Source organism: Anopheles cruzii, chromosome 3 (assembly GCF_943734635.1).
Source record: "Anopheles cruzii chromosome 3, idAnoCruzAS_RS32_06, whole genome shotgun sequence".
In the NCBI taxonomy this organism is placed as follows: domain Eukaryota; kingdom Metazoa; phylum Arthropoda; class Insecta; order Diptera; family Culicidae; genus Anopheles; species Anopheles cruzii.
Window position 1 is genome coordinate 71,763,951 of NC_069145.1, and position 19,533 is coordinate 71,783,483.

At 50.5% G+C, this 19,533-nt stretch overlaps 1 protein-coding gene across 4 annotated transcripts; it reads left to right on the plus strand.

Annotated features, from left to right (window-relative positions):
* The first annotated feature begins 11,188 nt into the window (after positions 1 to 11,188).
* LOC128274636 (aquaporin FA-CHIP) lies at positions 11,189 to 19,133 on the plus strand. 4 transcript variants are annotated; one of them, XM_053012895.1, is made up of 7 exons: positions 11,189 to 11,296; positions 11,387 to 11,705; positions 17,025 to 17,173; positions 17,293 to 17,399; positions 17,803 to 18,237; positions 18,315 to 18,437; positions 18,749 to 19,133. In XM_053012895.1, the coding sequence occupies exons 3-7, from the start codon at positions 17,095 to 17,097 to the stop codon at positions 18,782 to 18,784; spliced, it is 780 nt and encodes a 259-aa protein (XP_052868855.1). In that variant the 5' UTR covers positions 11,189 to 11,296; positions 11,387 to 11,705; positions 17,025 to 17,094; the 3' UTR covers positions 18,785 to 19,133. The 4 variants fall into 4 exon arrangements, with proteins under 4 accessions (XP_052868855.1, XP_052868852.1, XP_052868854.1 ...); XM_053012892.1 differs by lacking the exon at positions 18,749 to 19,133 and having other exon boundaries at positions 18,315 to 18,494; XM_053012894.1 differs by lacking the exon at positions 18,749 to 19,133 and having other exon boundaries at positions 11,211 to 11,296; positions 11,498 to 11,705; positions 18,315 to 18,494.
* Positions 19,134 to 19,533: the final 400 nt, after the last annotated feature.

Below are 19,533 nucleotides of genomic sequence, written 5' to 3' on the forward strand. Positions count from 1 at the left end.
CGTGTCCCCGAAACCGGTGTTGGTGGTGAAAAACATCCTTTTTTTTCGGCCCAGTGCCGGGGGGGGCCATCAGAACAATAGTATTTTACGGGTCATCCGCTAATAAGTTGCGAAAAGCCAAGCGACCCAGGCCCCGGGGCTCTCGGGTAACGTTTAGAGTCGATCCCGGGGCAAAAAACGGAAACTAAATAAATGTACTGTGAATCGCGCGGCCAATTACGTTGCAACTATTCCTTTTTTTTTTGGGCATCCCTTTCCGTTAACAGCGCACCGAAAACCTTGTGCCACTTTCACTTTTGCTTCACATTTTGTTAGCCAGGTTCACCCGCGGCCACTGCGCGGTGAAGAATACGAAGCTGCGGCGGTGGTGCTCGTCACTAAAGTAGTGCAATCCGTGGCTTAAGCGAGGCGATTAGCGGCCTTACGCCGGACCTTACGGAATCCGGAACCGCTCGCTCAAGACCACCGGAACCGATGAGGGCGCATTTTATTCGATCCCACCGGCCAATCGATTGGCCGATCGGCCACCTTTAGCCTAACCTTGCGCCTTGTTTTGAGGGTTCCCTCTGATTATGTTTTTTGCTGCTGCTACGTTGTTTAAATAATAAATTAACCGTGGCGCTCCGGAAGCATCTTCATTTGCATCTGTTTACTCACCTACGGTGGTCGGGATAGCCTGGCACGGGGGTCCTTCACCTTCACCCGTTAAGCCTTGTAAGCCCCCGGAGATTAGCATAAGCTCATAACCCGACCGACTGACCAAAACCGCAGCTTTTCGCAGTCATTTGCGCCACGTTACGTAGGGCAACGAAAGACCTCCGAATGGTCAAGAATTCGAACCCCAGCCAGCCTGCACAGGGAGTCCGATTGGAGGCTCGTAACCGTCCCAAGAACTTTCCCACGACGCCCGAACAAAATCGGAAATTCAAATCACCGATGTGGGTCACCGTTAATCCTTGTAGCCCGTGGTGAACGGCATCGGATACCTCGGTTGGGGTCAGGGTTAATGTTTTTAATATCCTTTCTTGACCACAGCCCGGGCACTTAGTGACCGAAGCTGCCCCCCGCCCCGAAAATGCAGCCAAGGTCATCGAAGGGAGTGAAGGATAGGACGGAAAAAAACCCGCGCACCGTGCACTGAATGGAACCCGCGGTCTCCGCTCTTGACATTGGACGTTCTGATCGATTCGATTCGCGTTTTCGGGGGTTGTGCGGGGTTGGCCCCTACCCTTCGTGGACTAGATAGAGATTAGGTGGCACGGCGGCACTAGAACCTGTCGCCACCGTGTTTTGCCGTGGCCACAGAGAAAAGGTCAGACGCACCTGCGATGCGTTGAGCCGACGGCCGCCGTTCTACCGCCGTTCATGAAATGTCAACCGATTAGTGACAGCGCGAAAAGCGTGACAATTGGCACCGAGCAAAGGATGTGGGTAATTGTCCCGACACCAACCTCAACGGTCTCGGAACGGTTTGTGGAATCGGGGAGACCCTTCACAGACTGACAGATACCTGCCGCCGGCAGAGTAGTCTGTCGGGTTTTCCTATCAACATGATCGCTCGGGCTCGGGCGGATCTGATGGCGTCCTGAGAGACATCGATCGAGTGTTCGGTTTGTTTTTCGGTTTTGTTCTCCAAATGTCACCCCCGGAATCCGTCGTCGATGGCGACCTTTTCACGACCACACAATGCCATGTGAGCTAACCTTCCGTTCCGTGCAGGTGCCGCTATCGTTGCCGCTCCGCGGGCCACCTGGGAACTGTGTCAATCGGAAGGGCGCCGCAATGCAATCCGCGTACTCCGTGAACTGTTCCGTAGTCGCGTTCGAACCCTCGCGGTGTTTATTCTGCGCGCTACAATTCGGCGAACTGCGACTCGCAAAGGATAGCTGCTGCGTGATGCGTGTGCGCGTGGCGTAAAGTAGCGCACGCTTGGGAAGCGTGATCGTGAAGGTCGGATCAAACACAACAACTCGACCGCAGCGCCACCGGGTCTGCTGGATTAACCCGTTTTTTTCTTCTCACTTGAATATAATGAATTTTGTTTACCATCTCGGGCGTATTTTTTGCCCCCCCAAATATCGACCAGGAACCAGTGCCGTGGCCGTTTTGGTTCCGTCACAGTGGCTCTAGCCAAAGCCAAAACATGTTTACAAAACAAACTCAGTCGCAGGAAATCAATTAGCGATTAGTGATATTATAATTAAATCACACGCGAAAAGAATCGGACTGTAGACTCCGCGAGAGCCGACCGTGACTTCACTTACCTGCACTTTCGGTCATTGTTGCTGCTTTCTATACCGCTTCGCGGCGATTATCGGCGTCAATCGACTGTGAACGACTAATCGGGGCAGCTTCGGCTGACTGGAGCTTCAACTTCCTGTCGCGCAACGAAAAACGCGGGAGTGGCACGCGCCAACGACCGTCGATCTCGTGTCTCGGATCTTGCAGTTCTTCTTCACCTAGCTTCCGGTCCAAACTCCGGCTCACACGAACCGCGAGCACTGTGCTCTGTGAAGTAGAGAGAAAAATGGAAGCCCGGCTGATGAAATGGCCACCGTTGTGCTTTGTGCCCACCGTCGAAAGGGGTCTAATAGTACCCCCTTTTCTATTTCCAGTTAACCCGCCGAGCCGCACACACTGGGAAAGCACTTACGCTGCTCGCCCAAAGTTCGCTCCCTTCCCAAAGACTATCTGAAGCTGAAAGCCCCCGTATTGTGGTCCGTAGCGAGGTAGCTTTTTTGGGGAGGAAATAATGTACACAACTCGGAACGGAACATCGACAACAGCGCGGAGCAGCAGCAACAGCAGAAGTAAGCCGCCACTTATTTTTTGCCAACTGATTGACAGGCCACATGTTGTGAACTTCTTCGTCTTCTTCTTCTACTTCCCGTGCTCGCTCGTTGTTGATGCTCCGTTATCAGCTGGAATCCTCCAGCGTACCAAGGGGGCTGGAAACACCTTTACAGACCTTGAACACCGGGCGGGCAAACCTTGCTTCAGTCCCGAGGCGGAACCTGTCTTGGGCCGTCCCGAGTTTCATCGCGCGGAAGATGCCACTTTGCGCATCCACCCCTTTTAATGCGGACCGCACTTGATTCCGGAGCGCAAAACATGAGCATCGCTTCATCTACCCCGAGATCGCGATCGAGCTAAACCAGTACCAGTGGACCGTGAGGCCCCCCAATGGCGGGAGTGCTTCCCTGCCAACGGTAAATTTCATCCGCTGGCTGGCTGGCTGGCTGTTGGCAAGCGGTCAACGTTCGAGATTTGACCTAAATGTCAAAACCTTGCTGTGAATACAATCATCCCACAAGAAATACTTCCTTCAAGTTTCTAAATAAATATCTTCTCCTTAGCAGAAAACCGGAGCGATCCCTGGCGAAGACGCCAGAAAGCGATTGGCATGGACCACCACCGTACTGGGGCTCGGCCTTATTTTTATCTTCATCAAGCAATTTCCATTTTCACCAACTTGCGGTAGCAGGAAGTATACTGTGCTGTTCCTGTACACTTCAAGGTGCGCCCAGAATTTATCGTCCACCGCAGTCACCTTTCACAGCTAGCGAGCGAGGACCAACCAAAGCCCCGGTATTCCTACTGACCCACTACACTACTTGCGGGCTAGACTTCGAACGGGTTCGCGACGACGCTGCAGTTAATCGTAAGTTTAACATCTTCGCCATCATAACTTAGGCCACCGGTGGGCACGGCTCAGTGCGGGCTCAGTGCACCAAAAGGACTCGCCGGAGTTCGAATTGAGCCACTATCGTAAATAACGGCCCGGCTAGGCCAGCCGGGGCAACCGGAAGACATTCCCATTTGTTCCGCCCAACACTTAAACCGTACCGCGCGACGGACTCGCGAGGTTTGCCGGGCCAGGCCGGAAGTCGTACGTTCTCGGCGGTCAGTTTTTAGTCGGAACGGTCTGCCGCATCCAACCCGCGGCGCCGTGAAATACCGCGAATCCCGTGACAGGATATGCTAATTGGAAACAGAACCGACAGAACCGGCGGTTAAGGTTTTTGTGGCCCGGCCTTTGATTTAGATACACGCGACTGCACTTTGCATTCTCGGCCACATTCTAAACCTGCCACTTCACAGGTTATCAGTATTCAATAGGCCGAACGTTCCTTGATGGACATTAATTGCCATTATCGACGACGAAAGTGGGTCAAAATTGCGTAATTTTTACACTCTTACGCAACAGATCGGATCGTCTATCTCTCGCGGTCAGTTAATTGTCCCGTATCATCGCACTTGAGTCATTCGATCCGCTTTCCGCTGGGCCACGGTCACCGGCAGGATATCGCAAATCCGATTGCTAACTCTCACGTACCGTTCCTATCAGATTCCTACACCACCTACACTACTTGAACCACTTGAAAACAGCCGTGTGGCCGGTGGCTCCCGAAACCCTGGGTTGCTCTTCGGCCAGCGATAAGAGCTGCCGTGTATCGCGTTCTGTAAATCTTTTCCGCCAACAAGAACGCGAAACAATCGCGCAGTGCGCACTATCTTCTTCGGCCGTGTTGGGACGGGTTTGTGAAACTAGGAACAACGGCACAGCAATGTTGAGTCTTCCTTTTTTCTGTTCAAATGGCCTTATCATCCTGAGCCTACATATCCACAATGTAGCACCTCCGGGCGCTGGCAGATACTATCACGCAGCTACGTGCTCAAATTGGCCCAGAGATTCGCACTAACCTTTTCCCCTGCACGAACTGGAACGCGGTTGTCACGTCACTATCCGGCACCTTAAATCGAACCAGTCAACCTAATATTGTAACTACAAACCACTAACCAACGCGCGAACACTACACACCGCGAACACAAGCGCCGGTGAATACGGGATTCGAATTGGAACTGACCACGCGGACCACGTAGTCTGTGCAACGGACAGCGTTTAAATGGCAACTGGCTGTAAGCGTGCGAAAGTAAATATACCCACGGAACTGGCGGGGCCGCTTCGAATGGAGCTGTGCACGCGCGCCGTTCCGCGCTGCCGTTGCATCGGATCGGAGATCGGCCGCCGTTCGTTCGTTCGGGGCTCTCGGCGGCTGTCGGAGGCGGCGGCTAACCCGCGCACTGTTAGTAGATTATTCGCGCGAGCGTGTGCCGCCGCCGCGTGTGATGCTGCTGTTGCGTGAGTTCCCTCGACGAATTTTGGGGCGGGTGGGGCGGTCGCGGTCACTCACGAGCCGAACGCACCCTTTTTCCGCCCAACATCGCGGCCCAAACGTGTTTACGTTGGCACGATGCTTGCTGTGGCCGGCAAATGTGTCGGATTGAATTAAAAAGAAATCTTTTTCTTACAGAATGTGGTCGTTAAATGGAGGATTTAAATTGAATACTGAGTTATGCAAAGAGTTTTGAGCTTCGATAGGAAAAATACAATTTTATGGTGCCGAACAATGGTGCTCCAACAATCCGAACTTTAAATCATGGTTTCTTGCCATTGTCAAATGCTCTTGTGACACTGTGCATTATCCTGTCGAAAAAGGATTATTTTCTTCTGCAAACTGGATCTTTTTTAATGAATTTTCTTCTTCAGCTGGTCGAAAAGTTTACAATAATAATCTTTAATCACCACTCCTTAGCCTTTTGTCTAGGCCCAAGTCTCATCCATAGTGATGATTCAATGCGCAAAATCCATTTCATCCTTTCGAAAAAGCTCTAAATGATGCCGAGAAAGTTGCATTAAAATGCGTTTTTGTTCCATGGTTTCAGGTAAGTTTTTTAAAATTATTGTTTGAAATTCGCTTGGCCATATTCGGCAGACGTAAACACAGACTGGTCGATCACAGTCCGTCCATCAATCATCGCAGTCTTAATGGCAGAAGTTTTCAAACGCACCGTGAGGTCGTCTTCAAGTGCGGCGAGTATGCAACACGCAGAGACTGCGAATACCGTACACCACAGAACCGATAAGGAAACATCCATTCCGGTGTACAGGAAGTAGTGTGCATTAGCCAATCGCTGCGATATGCTGCCCTGTTTGTGTTATAATTCTTTGTTCCAAAACCCGGCGCGACGAGCACGCGTGAGTGCGTGAGTGAACGTGAGCAAATTAATATTTCGTCTCCGGTATGGAATAACCCTTTTGAGGGGCATTCGATGTACCCACCCGAGCCGTTGACGTCCGTTTTCCGCCGGTATGGCACGTTAGAAGAGCTGTTGGTCGCGTGTAGAATGCCAATGGCCGTTTCCGTGTGAATCGCACCAACCCGGTTCTGCTGGTTGCTTGTCGTGCCAAAGGTCTCCGGTCCGGCCATTCGGGTAGGGAAGGATTGGCATTTCATCTTGATGGTACCGGGCAGCGGTGTGGTCGGTTGTAGGTGTGGCCAGGACTCATTTGGCAAATGGAGACCAATGCGACACGCTCGGCGATCCAGCCTAGCGGCAGCCCATCCGAAAAATTAGAAAATACCGGTTCGCCGATATCGGTTGATATTTACGAGTGGCTTGTTCCGCGTGGTAATGTCTATGCCGTTACTGCCGCGCCGGACCTGATTTGATGCCTCGGCGATTGCGGTGCCGATAAGGTGAGCATTGGCGGTCCAATAAGTTTGATTGTCTCTTGCCATTAATTTTATGTATTTGTCTGCTTCTGGTGTTTGAGTGATAATTAATTTATGTTCTCTAGTGCACTGAAGTTGAACTGAAACTCAAAGACTCGCCTTAAATTGTACGCCTTCGTGAGAATATCTAACACCTTGAGTGTGCACCTCAACGGGTGAATAAATAAATAATAAGATTTTATCACGCGTTGATTACGCGTCCTTACTGAAAATATTACTTTGACCTTGAGTGCGGCACCGCCACCCGGTATCGGTCACCATCTTTCACCGTGCACCTCTGAGTGTACCCTTCACAGCTTCCCACAATTATCACGTAAGCGGCGCAGGCGAGATTCGAGTGAAATCTTCTCTCGCTGCATCCCTCTCGGGGGAAGATGCATTGGCACGTAGGCCGGCAGGGCAGGATGTCGGCGGCAGTCAGGTAATTAATAATTCAGTCACATCCCGTGCATCGTCACGTTGTGGCCCACCCGACGGACGGACACCACACGGTGGCGAGGTGTCGTCAACCGTCGCCAGCGCAACCTCGATCATGAACCTCAAGTCACCGGCAACCGAAGTGCCAAGTTCAGAGTCGCTGGGACGGCGCATCCTGCGGCAATTAATTGTGAATCGTAACAACGCACGTTGGACAGTGAACCGGTCTTTAGGTCGCGTCCAACGATACTTCCGATTGGTTTTTGAAAGATTCTAATTAGCAGCTCGACGCATCGAGAATTTATTAACCTGTCCTTCGATTGGTCCTTTAAGCCATCCGATGCAGTAATACGTGACTCAAACTCAAGCTGTTGCTGATATCTAGCCAAAAGTAACCAGCTGAAAAATGCAAGGGATAGGCACGCACACGGCCTGAGATCTTCTCTCGGTTCGCACAATGATCACGCATCACCTTCCGAAGCAATTTATTTAAAAAACATCAGATGTTGCCCGGCAGCTGAATGTGACGCACTTTATTTGTTTCTGAGCCGTCTCGTGGGTGCCACGATAGTAGCAATATCTCAGACAGCCTCTAGCAGCAATAGCGCCCGGCGTGTTGTTGTTTTTATCTTGGGATTATGCCGCGAGATTAAAGACGGACACACCCGCCCGTTTGCCCGTCGCTCGGCATGGACTTGACAATGGTCGTCTCTATTTTTAAAAATTACAATCGAAGCGATTCTTACACTACGGACCCTTTTGGTGGAAATTTTCCGCACGATTCCTGTTAATTAAGAATGAACAAATTATGGAGATGGCTAGGGTCTTTTACAACATTCTGATACATAAACCTAATGGTACTGAAAATTCTTACCCGAAGTGTTTATTTACCCAGATGGTTTGCGACTTTGCCAATCCCGTTACTCACGGCCACGAGACGCCCGGATTCCTTGTCCGTTTGTCTAACACTCTGGCCGCAGCTATACGCGACAGTTCAACGATGCGATCGTATAATTTACTGCGCGGCCATTATTTTACCCATCGGCGTCGGCAAGTACCCGGTCTCGCGTATGTTTGTTTGAGCGACCACTTTCCATGTCGAGACGTTTAATTACTGCCTTTGAGTCCTTTGAGTCCGTTTTAATTACGGTCGCCATCCTTCGGCCATTGTAAATCGCGGCACTCTTGGTGCGCCTCTTGACTTGGCGTGTGATGTTTGACTTCGCCAAAAACAGACACCCGTGTCCTCGCAGCATCTCTTAGAGATAGAAAGTACCCACAGGAACGGATAGTGCACATAAACCTCGGTTCCTGTCGAACAACAATGCTGCCCCAAAGAGGTTATTTATGTGAAACACACGTTTTTCCGCAGTAAGAGACCCTTACACATGTCACCCTATTTATTTTCGCCCGCGATCGTGTTGGCCACCAGCCGAGCTACTCGGAGGGAGGCTGTGGTCCGTTGGCAAGCAGAAATAACTGGGTGAGTCCAACAACCGGATGCGGTTCGGATGGAAATTTTACGGCCCTCGGCCCCGTCGAAACCGTAATAAAACTTGGCATCGGTCTTGCGCATTACGCATCGACACACGGCCGGGTGATCGTAATAAAGATCTGGGTGTGTTGTTTTTTTTGGCATCACTCTCACGCTGAATTATGAATAGAGTTTCGAGATACCGTCGCGCGCAAAGTTCTCATCGTTGTTGTGTTTGCCATCATCGGTACCAGCCCGAAGGTGCATTCCTGGGACGGAACTGCTCCGCCGGTCCGCAGGCTCCGGCAATTACACACATTTATCTCACTGATTAAGTCACACAGTTTGCCGATGGCCCCCTGCAGGTGCTTCCAGCGCAAACACAATTAGACTGTAACGAACGGCCAGGAGAAACGTGTCCTACCCGTTTGATTGCACCCATTGTCGATGCAAATAGACGTTGCTTCAAGTGCTCGGCCGGTACTCTGCTCGCGGATGCTCTTATTGCACCCTCCCCAAAATCCACATCCGGTGCCCATTGTAGCCGGTGCACGATCGGTCGATCGTAAAATGATTAAACCATCTTCCCATTCTGGTGTCCATCATCCGCCGCCGATCCTTGAGCCGGCCGAATATCATGTGGCCGAATGACGTCACAGTGGGTCGCGCCGTCACGTCGCGGAAGCTTTTATCTGCGAAAACTGTCGTCGCCAACTGCATCCGAGGAAGCAACAGTAGATAGCGTGGCGATGATTATGTAGGCAATTATTGGCGACGACCGGCTGTTTGTGCGGCCGCCGCTATCAAACCTGGTCCCTACCCACATTTGCACAACGTCTACTCTGACGTCGCTGAATCGGAATATTAATTATGGACTTGGGCAAATGTTGGATGGCTTATTTATGCCGATGCCTAGTGGCTGGAGCTGGTGCTGGCTAATAATGTGCGCACATTAAAAACTGTAGACGAAGATGTTATCAGAGATTATCGCCGCGCGGTGTAGCGGCGAATTAAAGTGTTTCCGTTTGGGGTCCCCAGACACGTACGTATTAATTACACGATGGCTATATTGACACTAGGCGATCTATGTGCACTTGTTCCACATTCTCTCGTTGGTTTGTTTAAGGAGTGGCGTATGGAACGGCCAAGGACACGGTGTCTATGTACATTACCACTGGCAAAGGGTAATGGAATTGGGTGTTTTTAACACCCAACATTCTCCGGGCAGCATCACCCACGGACAGCCCGGGGTGTAATGAGTTCGTGAGAAAAGGAAGACTTTTATACCCCGCACAGTACACACTGCGAATCGATCATTAAAAACTAATCTATCGCTCCAGCCGCTCCGGTCGGCGGGATCGGCAATAATTAGGAAATTTAATTACCATAATTTTACGCGAGTCATTACCTTGCCGAACGAACGAAACGCATCAGGTCGGCCGACATTTCAAACCATCGGCAATTAAAGCCAGATTCCCCGCTGGGTGCATCCCTCTGCTGCAGCAAACCAATCAAACCACTACAATTGCTAACAGCACGCGGCACACTTGGCCACTTGGCGTCGTGGGCCACTTTTCGAATTTGTCACCTTGATCGTCTCGGCGAAATAAATTGTTCTCCGCAAACAACAACGATCAATCCGATTTGGGCGAAAGAAAACGAAAGGAAAATCCGAAGACCGTGTGGCCGACGCGGTGTCCTGTTTCGGTGACCTCCAAACGCGGCGATGCGCAGTACACAAGGCGGCGGCCCACCAGGATCGCCGGTTTGGGGCCGGTATTACTCAACCCGAAGATGAGAAGTGAAAATGCTAAAAATACCTATATTGCGCTCTACGCAATACGCGTGAGATGATAAATGTAACCGATCCAAAACATGAGGACCGGCCCGATTGGTGACGCTATTCAGGCGGGAAGTGATTCCACGCCGTGCGCTATCGCGCGCCGCCGGTGGTTGACACAGATTTACAATCCCACCTCGGGGAAGACTAGTAATTGATAAGATAATAAAAAGTGAGCGAACAAGCGCCAACAATTAAGCACGTGCCAGGTGCCCTTCCGATCGGCAGCCCTCCGCCCTATCAGACAAGTGGCCCACAAGTGGCGAATTGCAACAGATTATCCGCGCGTTTGCTTTTTTTTACCGCCCTCGCCACTGGAGGTTGCTAGCGCCCTCTGCTGGAAAGGGTTGGGTACTACAGCCGCGCGTAAAAACCGTCGGTCGCCCATTCAAACGCTAACCGTGAGTTCGTTCGCTGCTATTTTTGTTGTGCTTGTTTGTTGGTGTTTCCAAACATAAACGAACAAAAGCAGTTTGTTTTGCTGTTCCCCAGAGAGCATAGGCGATGCTGTTTTTGATGTGAAGAAAAAGATTCTAACAAATCGAGCCGAGGGAGGACACGGCTAAGATTCTATTTTTGAACCGCCACCGCTTGCCGTGCCCCAATCTTATTCAGATTGTTTGTGGGGGTTCCCCAAAACCTTTCGAAATTATGTTGGTGTACTTTAACTCAAGTTAAAAATTTAGATCAACAATCCCAGCAAGGACCATTTCGAATTTCATAAGATAATACCCGCAGCCTCCAAAAAAGGGGGCGCATTGAACATGTGATCGGTGATCGCAGTCAGCCCCGCGCACGGAACGGTGAGTGACATGAGTGCCCGAGTCTCGCACCTGTATATAGAGGCCCGAGCAGCCGCGATCAAGTCAGAACCGAACCCTTTCGTCGGTCATTTCGAGCGGATCCTCCGACAGCATCGCTTCGTGGTCTCCGTGGTGTCTCCGAAAAATTGTTGGTCAACGTGCAGAGTGAAGTTACCAAAAAACGGTGCGTACGTTCGATTGTGTTCGGTGCGCTATCTCGCTATCGTACCTCGTTTTTCCCGCTTATCACAACATTATTGTTGTTTGGTTGTAGGACACTTCTTTTCAATTCCTGACACCCGCGTGACGGCTACGGCTAGTGGTTGCTGTATTTTATCGTAGCGCACCAACCATTACCTGTCTATTAACGCGTAACAATTAACAGAACATCATCGCATGGTACGGTTGCGAAACTGGCCCCTTTTTAGAGTGCCCAGTGCCTGATAAGCGAACCTGCGAAGTGCGTGGAGAGTTTCTGTAAAGTGCAACCTCGGGCGGAATTGCGAATTGCGTGCCGGGCGTCCATTTGTAAGGATCGTAAAAAGCCGGAGCCGTGCTATCATCCAGGTCGGAAGCTGAGACTTTGTTAGTCGGTGAGTACAAACATTGTGTGGTACAAAATAATAAAGTGTTGCAAGTACGCAGTTTAGAAGCTAAGTTCGAACCATGTGCCCAATGTTAAGTTCATTCCTAAGCGCCGCCATAATTTTCGTACAAATGTACTGAGGCCGTGTGCGTGCGAAGGTCAATCACACCGGAGAGATGGTCGACCTTTGGTTTCGGAACATGTATTCGTGTGCTAGTTTCTTTTCAAAAGTGCAAAATCGGTCTCTGATTGTCGGCCACTTGAGCAGCCCTCTGTGGACACGTGCTCGCCCGGATAACGTTTCTTCATCCTAGTTCCCCGTTTCAAGTGGACTGAACGTTTTGTGACACCCGCACTCGATTGTTGCGCGTACGCGCGGCAACTGACGGACGGTGATTAAATTATTTCTCACTTGCCCAGCCATTTTAAACTCTCTCCTTCCTGTGTTTGCTACGCCTTTTAGCAGCGACAGGCAGCGCCGCAGTCTATTGATTCGATGGCCCTCCCCGGCCCTAAACACTGTCACGGTGTATCTAGTTTCACCATCAGCTGCCGGGGATTGAGAAAATTTTCCACAACAACAGCCACCACCCAATCACAACCATTAGAACTCAACCGCGCAGGGCACGGCACCAGCTGCTAGTCGGTGATAATTGTGGGCAATCTCTCAGAAATGATACATCATTCATCAGCCACAGACCAACCGCAAGCCGTTTGGGAACGAATCCGGTCCGCATAAATGTCACGCAATTGAACTTGCAAATCATGCTCCGCGGTGGGTGTCGCGGTTCACGTTTGTCACGCAACAGTCCCCGAAACGACCGGACGGCGCGTTAAATTGCTTGTTCTATCATTTCGGTCAAACGTGTAGCCGGCTCTGTGTAGCATAATCCAACCTCATGGACCTCACACTGCGTGCCGATCGTGGTCATGAAATGTAATTACAATTTTCACTCATTCACTCATTATCTTGACACGCTGATCGCGTCCGATATTCGATCCCAGCGCGCGCGCGCGCGCTCACACCTGAAACCCGGTGCCCCCCACTGAGCACTTGCCGGATCGTCGGAGGACACGACCGAGCGCATGATTTTACGGCCTTGTGCATGCGGTAAAAATTAGCGACTCATCCAGCATACTAAGCTGCAGGTTGGGAGTTTTGAAAAAAGTGCAAAAAGCCATCATGAAATATGAACCCGTCTCGCCGCCGCCGCCACCACCAGCCAAACGGACGCCCTTGAAAGGGTGGGTAGGGTTTCGTGTCGATGCCGGCGGTGCTAATACAGCTCCTCCCGGTCAGTGACAAGACGAGTCGACGGCGCGAGAAAACTCTAGCGGCCAGATGAGTGTGATTACGAGTCTGGACTGTTGCTGCTGCTGGAGATGCTGCAGCTATACAGGCAATTTAGAACACATTCAACAAAAACACTTACTTCCGTTCTAGCATCAGTTCTGGGCGGAGGGTTCGTTGGCCAGCTCTACGCGTGGCGTGTGATTAACGCTCGCCGCTCGGGAGGAGAACGCGCACCAGATTTCGGAGAGCTGAATACGTTTCGCCGACGTCTTCAATGTATTATGTTAATAGCCACACTAGACTGGTGCTTCCTAACGGAACATGGAACCATAAGTGGTAGAGACGATCCCCTACCCGTTAAGGCGTTTATATTGTTCTTGCTGGTTCGCCCTAGTTTCGTTGTAAATTACTAGCTCAACACTCATCGCGTTGGAATGCCTGCAAAAAGTAGGATTAGTTTTTTCCCGCCATTCTAAAAGAGCGGCTATACCATTACTCATTGGAAATTTGCAAATACTTCTGGAAACCGTGAAGGTGCCACATCCGGGGGTAGTTTTGCCCGGTGTTCACCCACCGACAATTACAATCCTCCCGGTTGGTCATCGGACAAATCAATTCCGTTCCGCAAGCGATCGGCACGACACGTCAAATGGCGATTTAATTGCACACGGGAGTCACTTCCTTGTGCGACGCCTAGACCTAGGATTGGTCATTCGCATCGTGATGAAGTTAATCTTTTCTTGTGTTTTATTGCATCCCGCATTAGTTCGCTTTTATGTTTCGCTCATCGTCATATCGTGACGGCTAAGGCGAATCTCTTCAGCTGGCGGGTTTTGTTTTTTTGCGTTACACGAATCGGATGAAGTCATCAGTCGTTCGTTGTGCGTTGTCCGGTTTCCTCCGACACGAAAACCAATGCGTGATAAGACAATTAAGCTCTAGATCTGACCCTTCTCGGTGGGAAGGCCGTTGTTGTCCCACATTTGGAAACCCTCAGCCACGCTGTGTTCGGATGCTGCCGTCCAATTAGTGTAATTTATTTTTAATATCGGTTTTTAACTCTACTCAAGGGCTGACAAACACCTTTGTTGTCGCACTGTTCGTGGCTTAATTCACCGGTAACCAAAAGGATGATCGAGCGAAGCAAGAAACGGATCAAACCGTTTTGCTGCAGAATTCAAGCTAGAGCCCTTTGCCTCGCACTCGAAGCTTCCGCCGCTGGATTCCACCGGCACCGGAGTATTGTCACGCAGAGGGAATTCCAACGGAACTCACGTTCGATGCGGACTTGATTCGCGGATATGCTCGCGAAGGTGACCGGAGAATTCGTGCTCGAATGGCGCGAACGCTCGTCGCTTGCCGCTATACAAAGGCCAAGTCTACGGTCTCAATCGAATGCTGCCGCCCAAACCACCCTCCTCCCCCCCGCCAACCAATTCACAGCCCTGTTTGCCCACGTAACTATTGTTTCTGCAAACACGCGCCGGAATTGTTGCACTTCCCATCTGCCCGGTGCCCGGGGATATTTGCGAAGCAAATTAATTACCTACACATCTTACGCGCGCCCCCGACCGGAGATAAGCACTCTAACGGGGTCTGTTTGCCTGTGCGGTATGTTTATGTGGCACGCCGAATGCCACTGCAAGTCGTAATTGCCTCCCATTGCCTCCCCTGACATAAGACCAGGGAGCTCATGGGAAAAATGGAGCACGTGTTTTATTGTACTTCTAGCAGGTATTTCTGAACTAGTCTAGTGCGCACCGTTTGACACCTTTCCGTTGGGATTTTAGTGGTTGTTGGTTCTTAGTTGGTACCGCTAAGACGAGTTTGGTGGAGTCTCCTAAAAAGGCGTTCTCCTGTGGTTCACAAATTAATTGAAAGAATAGCACGAAGGTAACCATCTTGCCGTGCTGTGCGTTAGTTTGTGTAGCGCTTGAAAAACGCAGTAAGTGCATTCAGTTTTGTTTCCATTAGAACCTTGCAAGGGTCAAACACTGGGTGCCCTGCACATCTTTGTATCACCCAACCGTAAATTGGCAGCCCCATCACGGCAAGGGGCAACTGTAACTGCTCGTAATTAGCCGTTCATTTATCAAATCACTCTATCGCTTCCCGGGCCACAAAGTGTGGCGCTCTAGTACTTCCGGATGACACCGGAGGCATTACGTTCAACGCACCTGCTGCCACTTCTTTGAGTGAATACCCGGACATGTCGTCAGAGTTCCATTACACGGGTAATATGGTTCTGGCCGAGAGTGACCTGATGGGACGTTCTACTCGCGCCCATTAATCACCGTGCATCACACAGCGTGGACCAGAGCGTGTTTCCCAAACGCTTCTATTAGCGACGATCAATCATAGTTGAGCAATATGACCGCGAGACGCTGGTGATAACAATGGCAGAGAGTGTCTCTACCCAACTGGAACGTCACGTTGGGCCGCGGCCAAGATGACATCGGTTTTAAGGGGCCGCGTGGTGTCCTGGTTCGGCAAAGTTGAGACGATGCGCTCGGACCAACTTTGGCCAGTGGCGGCCATCGTGAATGTTTTATTCCGACTGCATCACCGTGACCCAGTCGGTGCAACCGAGAATCTTTCGTGGCTTACGTGTTCACGGCGTCTGCAGTTGCAGTTCGGTAGCGATGCATAGTCCGCACGGCACGACCGCTGCGCCGACATGGTAATGAATTTAATTTTCTTCAGGTGGGAGAGCGATTAGCATTGAGAAACACGACACCGGCGAAGGTTTCGGTTCGTCCACACTCGGTGTCCGGCGTTCAGCGCAGCTGTGTCAATGCGTTTGACATTGGCACACTTCGGGACGTGGTACCGAGGAGACGGCTCTTAAAGGACATTCCGTCGGAAACTAGTTTCTCGGTCTTGTTAGCAGTGAGCGGTGTCGATGACCGTTTTTTCGGGAATCCATGGGGTCTTCGAAGGAAAGAGCGCTCTCCGCCCAAATCGATGTGTCCAATCAATTCCGGACCTGATCTGTGATCCCGAAAGCCGAAGCAGTCCTAATGTGACCGAAATGAATCTGACACGCCACCGGTGGACGACTATCAATCATGATACCGCAAAAAGTAGGGGCAAAAGATTCCATCAACTGGCGGGGCACGGACAACATTCCTATGCTCCGTGGAATTTCCGATTCTGGATCTTAGGTTTGGAATTCCGTGTGCGGTTAACCTTAAGCCACCTTGTCAGGAATTTGTATCCCTTCCGCCGCAGAAGCATCAATTAATTTGCATGGATTAATGGGCTCGACGTTGGTTTTCGAGAAGCGCCCAGTACGCTTCTGACCGCGAACTTCTGACATTCGTTGCTCTTGTCGTCGAAGTCGCCGTATTCGCTACCGCTACCGTCGGTGTACCAATCGTTTTCGTCTTATCTTGCTGCTACTGTAGGGTGCTGGCTGCCATGTCCTCTCGTTGCTCGTTCTGTTTGGCCAGCTGTACTTCGAAATAATTTAGAATGCTCCTCACCAGATACTCGTTCGTCTTGATCACCGATCTTAATCGCGTACCCAAAATCTTCTCCACTTCCTCCACGACTGCTGCGCACATTTGGTTACACCATGGTTTAGAGCAGCGTTATCTGGTTCCGGTTTCCTGCCAGCTGCTCCGACTAATCCACCAGCTGGTGTGGCACGTGCCGGGTGCGCTGGAGCCGGCGGCTAAGACGTACCATGATATGATATTCATTTTTACGCAACACTAATTAAATAAGAAAATGAAAAGCACGGCATCTCGTCACAAAGTTCTATAAACGTTCAAAGTTCTCCTTTCACGATCTATAACGGGTTCTCTCACCCTGGCCCGTGACGTAATGTAGGACAGGCATTACTTTTGCAAGATCACCTCCGTGGGAGGATGGTCCTCGTAGAGTAAAGCGTAGGATTTCGCCAAATGCGGGGCATCTTAAATCGAAACAAGGCACCGGTTGGTAGGCACCAGGGCCAATGTAAGGCGGCTGACGCAAGCACGCCAACGGTAATCGGACACAGGTTTCTTTCCACCAACTTCTTTCCAGCCGAACTGATCACGCACACCAGCTCGAGGCAAATACGCCCATCCCGCAACAGAATCCGTCTTCATCCGCCATGGGCTACACCTTCGGAGCGGACGAGCTGTCCAGCAAATCGAGCGGCCTGTGGAGGGCCCTGCTGGCGGAGTTCGTAGGTAAGCGGGTCGATCTATGATCGATGATCGCCCAACACGCCGAAAAAAGCCAGCGTCAAGAATTAATGTTGTTCGTTCATCTCGGCCACTCGGGCCCTTGGGGCACGCTCTCTTCGCAGGTATTTTCATACTGAACTTCTTCGCCTGCGCCGCTTGTACGCACGCCAACGGTGATAAGACGCTGATTTCGCTTGCCTTTGGCCTGAGCGTGTTCATGGTGGTGATGGTGAGTAATATAATATTGTTTTTGTATCTTCGTCACGAATGTCCAGGAATTATGAATACTGAAACCGTCATGTGACTCAGACTGACATCAATTCCTCACAGCAAACGATTTGGGGGGAGATGAATTTAGACAACATCACAGCATCATATTTATTTACCTTCATTAGCATAAACACGTTTTTTGTAGTAAATTCTCTGGGCGTCAATCGACACCAGTATTAAAAAGTTTCGAAGGTCACACGCTATAAATAGAATGAGTCGTAAAATATGTTGTGTAAATGGGAAGGGAACAGGGTTTGGCCGCATGAAGAACCCTAATTGTTCATCGTATAGTAATTATGTTAGTGTTAGAATCTTTGGGCTTATGTTGTAAATTATTCTGGTTCCATTTTTTTCGTTCACAGTCCATCGGTCACATCAGCGGTGGACACATTAACCCGGCCGTTACGGCCGGCATGCTGGCAGCCGGTAGAGTAAGCCTGATTCGCGCCGTTCTCTATGTGGCCGCCCAATGTGCGGGGGCCGTGGCGGCCACATCCGCGCTCGACGTGCTGATCCCGAAGTCGTACCACAATGGGCTCGGTAACACCGGCCTCAAGGACGGCGTGACCGAGCTGCAGGGCCTGGGCTTCGAATTCTTCCTCGGATTTGTGTTGGTCCTGTGCGTGTTTGGCGTTTGTGATGAAAACAAGCCCGACTCGCGGTTCGTTGCCCCGTTGGCCATTGGTCTGACCGTGACGCTTGGGCACCTGGGCATCGTCGAGTACACCGGATCGAGCATGAACCCGGCCCGCTCTTTCGGCACGGCACTCGTGACCGAAAGCTGGAACAATCATTGGGTAAGCTCCCCGAAACGCCGATGGCCGCTCGTCCCATTCTGAGGCATCTTTCCGTTGCGTGCTTGTCCATTCCGCAGATTTACTGGGCCGGCCCAATCCTGGGCGGTGTGGCGGCCGCTCTGCTGTACTGTCAGCTGTTCAAGGCACCGGCCGAGAGTTCGGCCTCGGAACGCTACCGTACGGCGGCCGATGATAAGGAGGTAATGTTGAATCTGATGAAACATGCCGCGCTGGAGGAATCCGTCATCGCTACGTAGTCCCGGACCGGGCTCCATTCTCATCTCATCCCATTTGGACCGGTCACACGGTCACGTCATATTCATGTTTTTGTGTGTATAGTTTTACCGTTCGTTATCATATTTTTATGTCCATCGTTTTGGTTGTTTGTTTTTTATTAAATTAAATCGTTTGTTTTAAAGAGTTCTGGTTACATTACTATCACTATCACCCCATGACGAAGGCAGCCTAGAGGCAATAATTCAATCGCTAAAATAATCTTTCTACATCGCAGATGCGACGATTGGATGGTAAGCATGACATGGCCTAAAGGTGGCCGCTTTGCCCTCCCGACCAGGAGTTGCCAGTCGTCGCCAGGTTCTTCACTCATCAACTACGTTCAGCCCGATTGTGTCCGACTTGGCAGCAACCCCAGCACGTTGTCCACTTGCCCGCCACTTGTCCAGGAGTTGCAATCAGTATCGACATCGTTTCGTCCGGTTTCGCAAACAAATTCGGCTTTAGATTTTATTAAAAGCACCGACACACCGGACGGACTCGTCGGTATCGCATTCTAATTTTAATCTTTTTATATCTTTAAATAGTGTTTTTAAGCCAGCTTTCTCGCGTACATCGTACGGTGTATAGATTTTTTAATTTAAATACATCTATCAAACTGATCGTAATGCGTGTCCTCATTCTTTAGTAGTTAAGAATTCTGTTTTTCGAGAAAGATTATCAACCGCCACCTTGCTTACTTGGGTTAGTATGTTTATAAGAGACCATTTTAGTTGTTTATTTTAGAAATGACAAAACCTATCAATCCATTAAAAGCAATGTTAAAACAGTACTACCGATAAGCCTGCTAGTGTTGTTGGAAATCGCGGTACAGCCTCTTCCGAAAGCTAACCCTTTTACTCTCAACGCTACGTGTGAAAACAAACTTCAACTTTATTTGTAAAACTAGTTCATACAATTAGTCACGCGTCGTTGTTAATTAGCACCGAACAAGCATGTAAACTTGCTCTTAGGTTTATTGTGATAAGGAACCAATACCGACCGCTGATAGCAAAGTGCGAA

Coding starts and splice junctions, on each gene's coding strand:
- LOC128274636 (XM_053012892.1), top strand. CDS start 17,095: ATGGGCTACACCTTCGGAGCGGACGAGCTGTCCAGCAAATCGAGCGGC. Junction 17,174..17,292: donor CCTGCTGGCGGAGTTCGTAG/GTAAGCGGGTCG, acceptor CTCTCTTCGCAG/GTATTTTCATACTGAACTTC. Junction 17,400..17,802: donor GCGTGTTCATGGTGGTGATG/GTGAGTAATATA, acceptor TTTCGTTCACAG/TCCATCGGTCACATCAGCGG.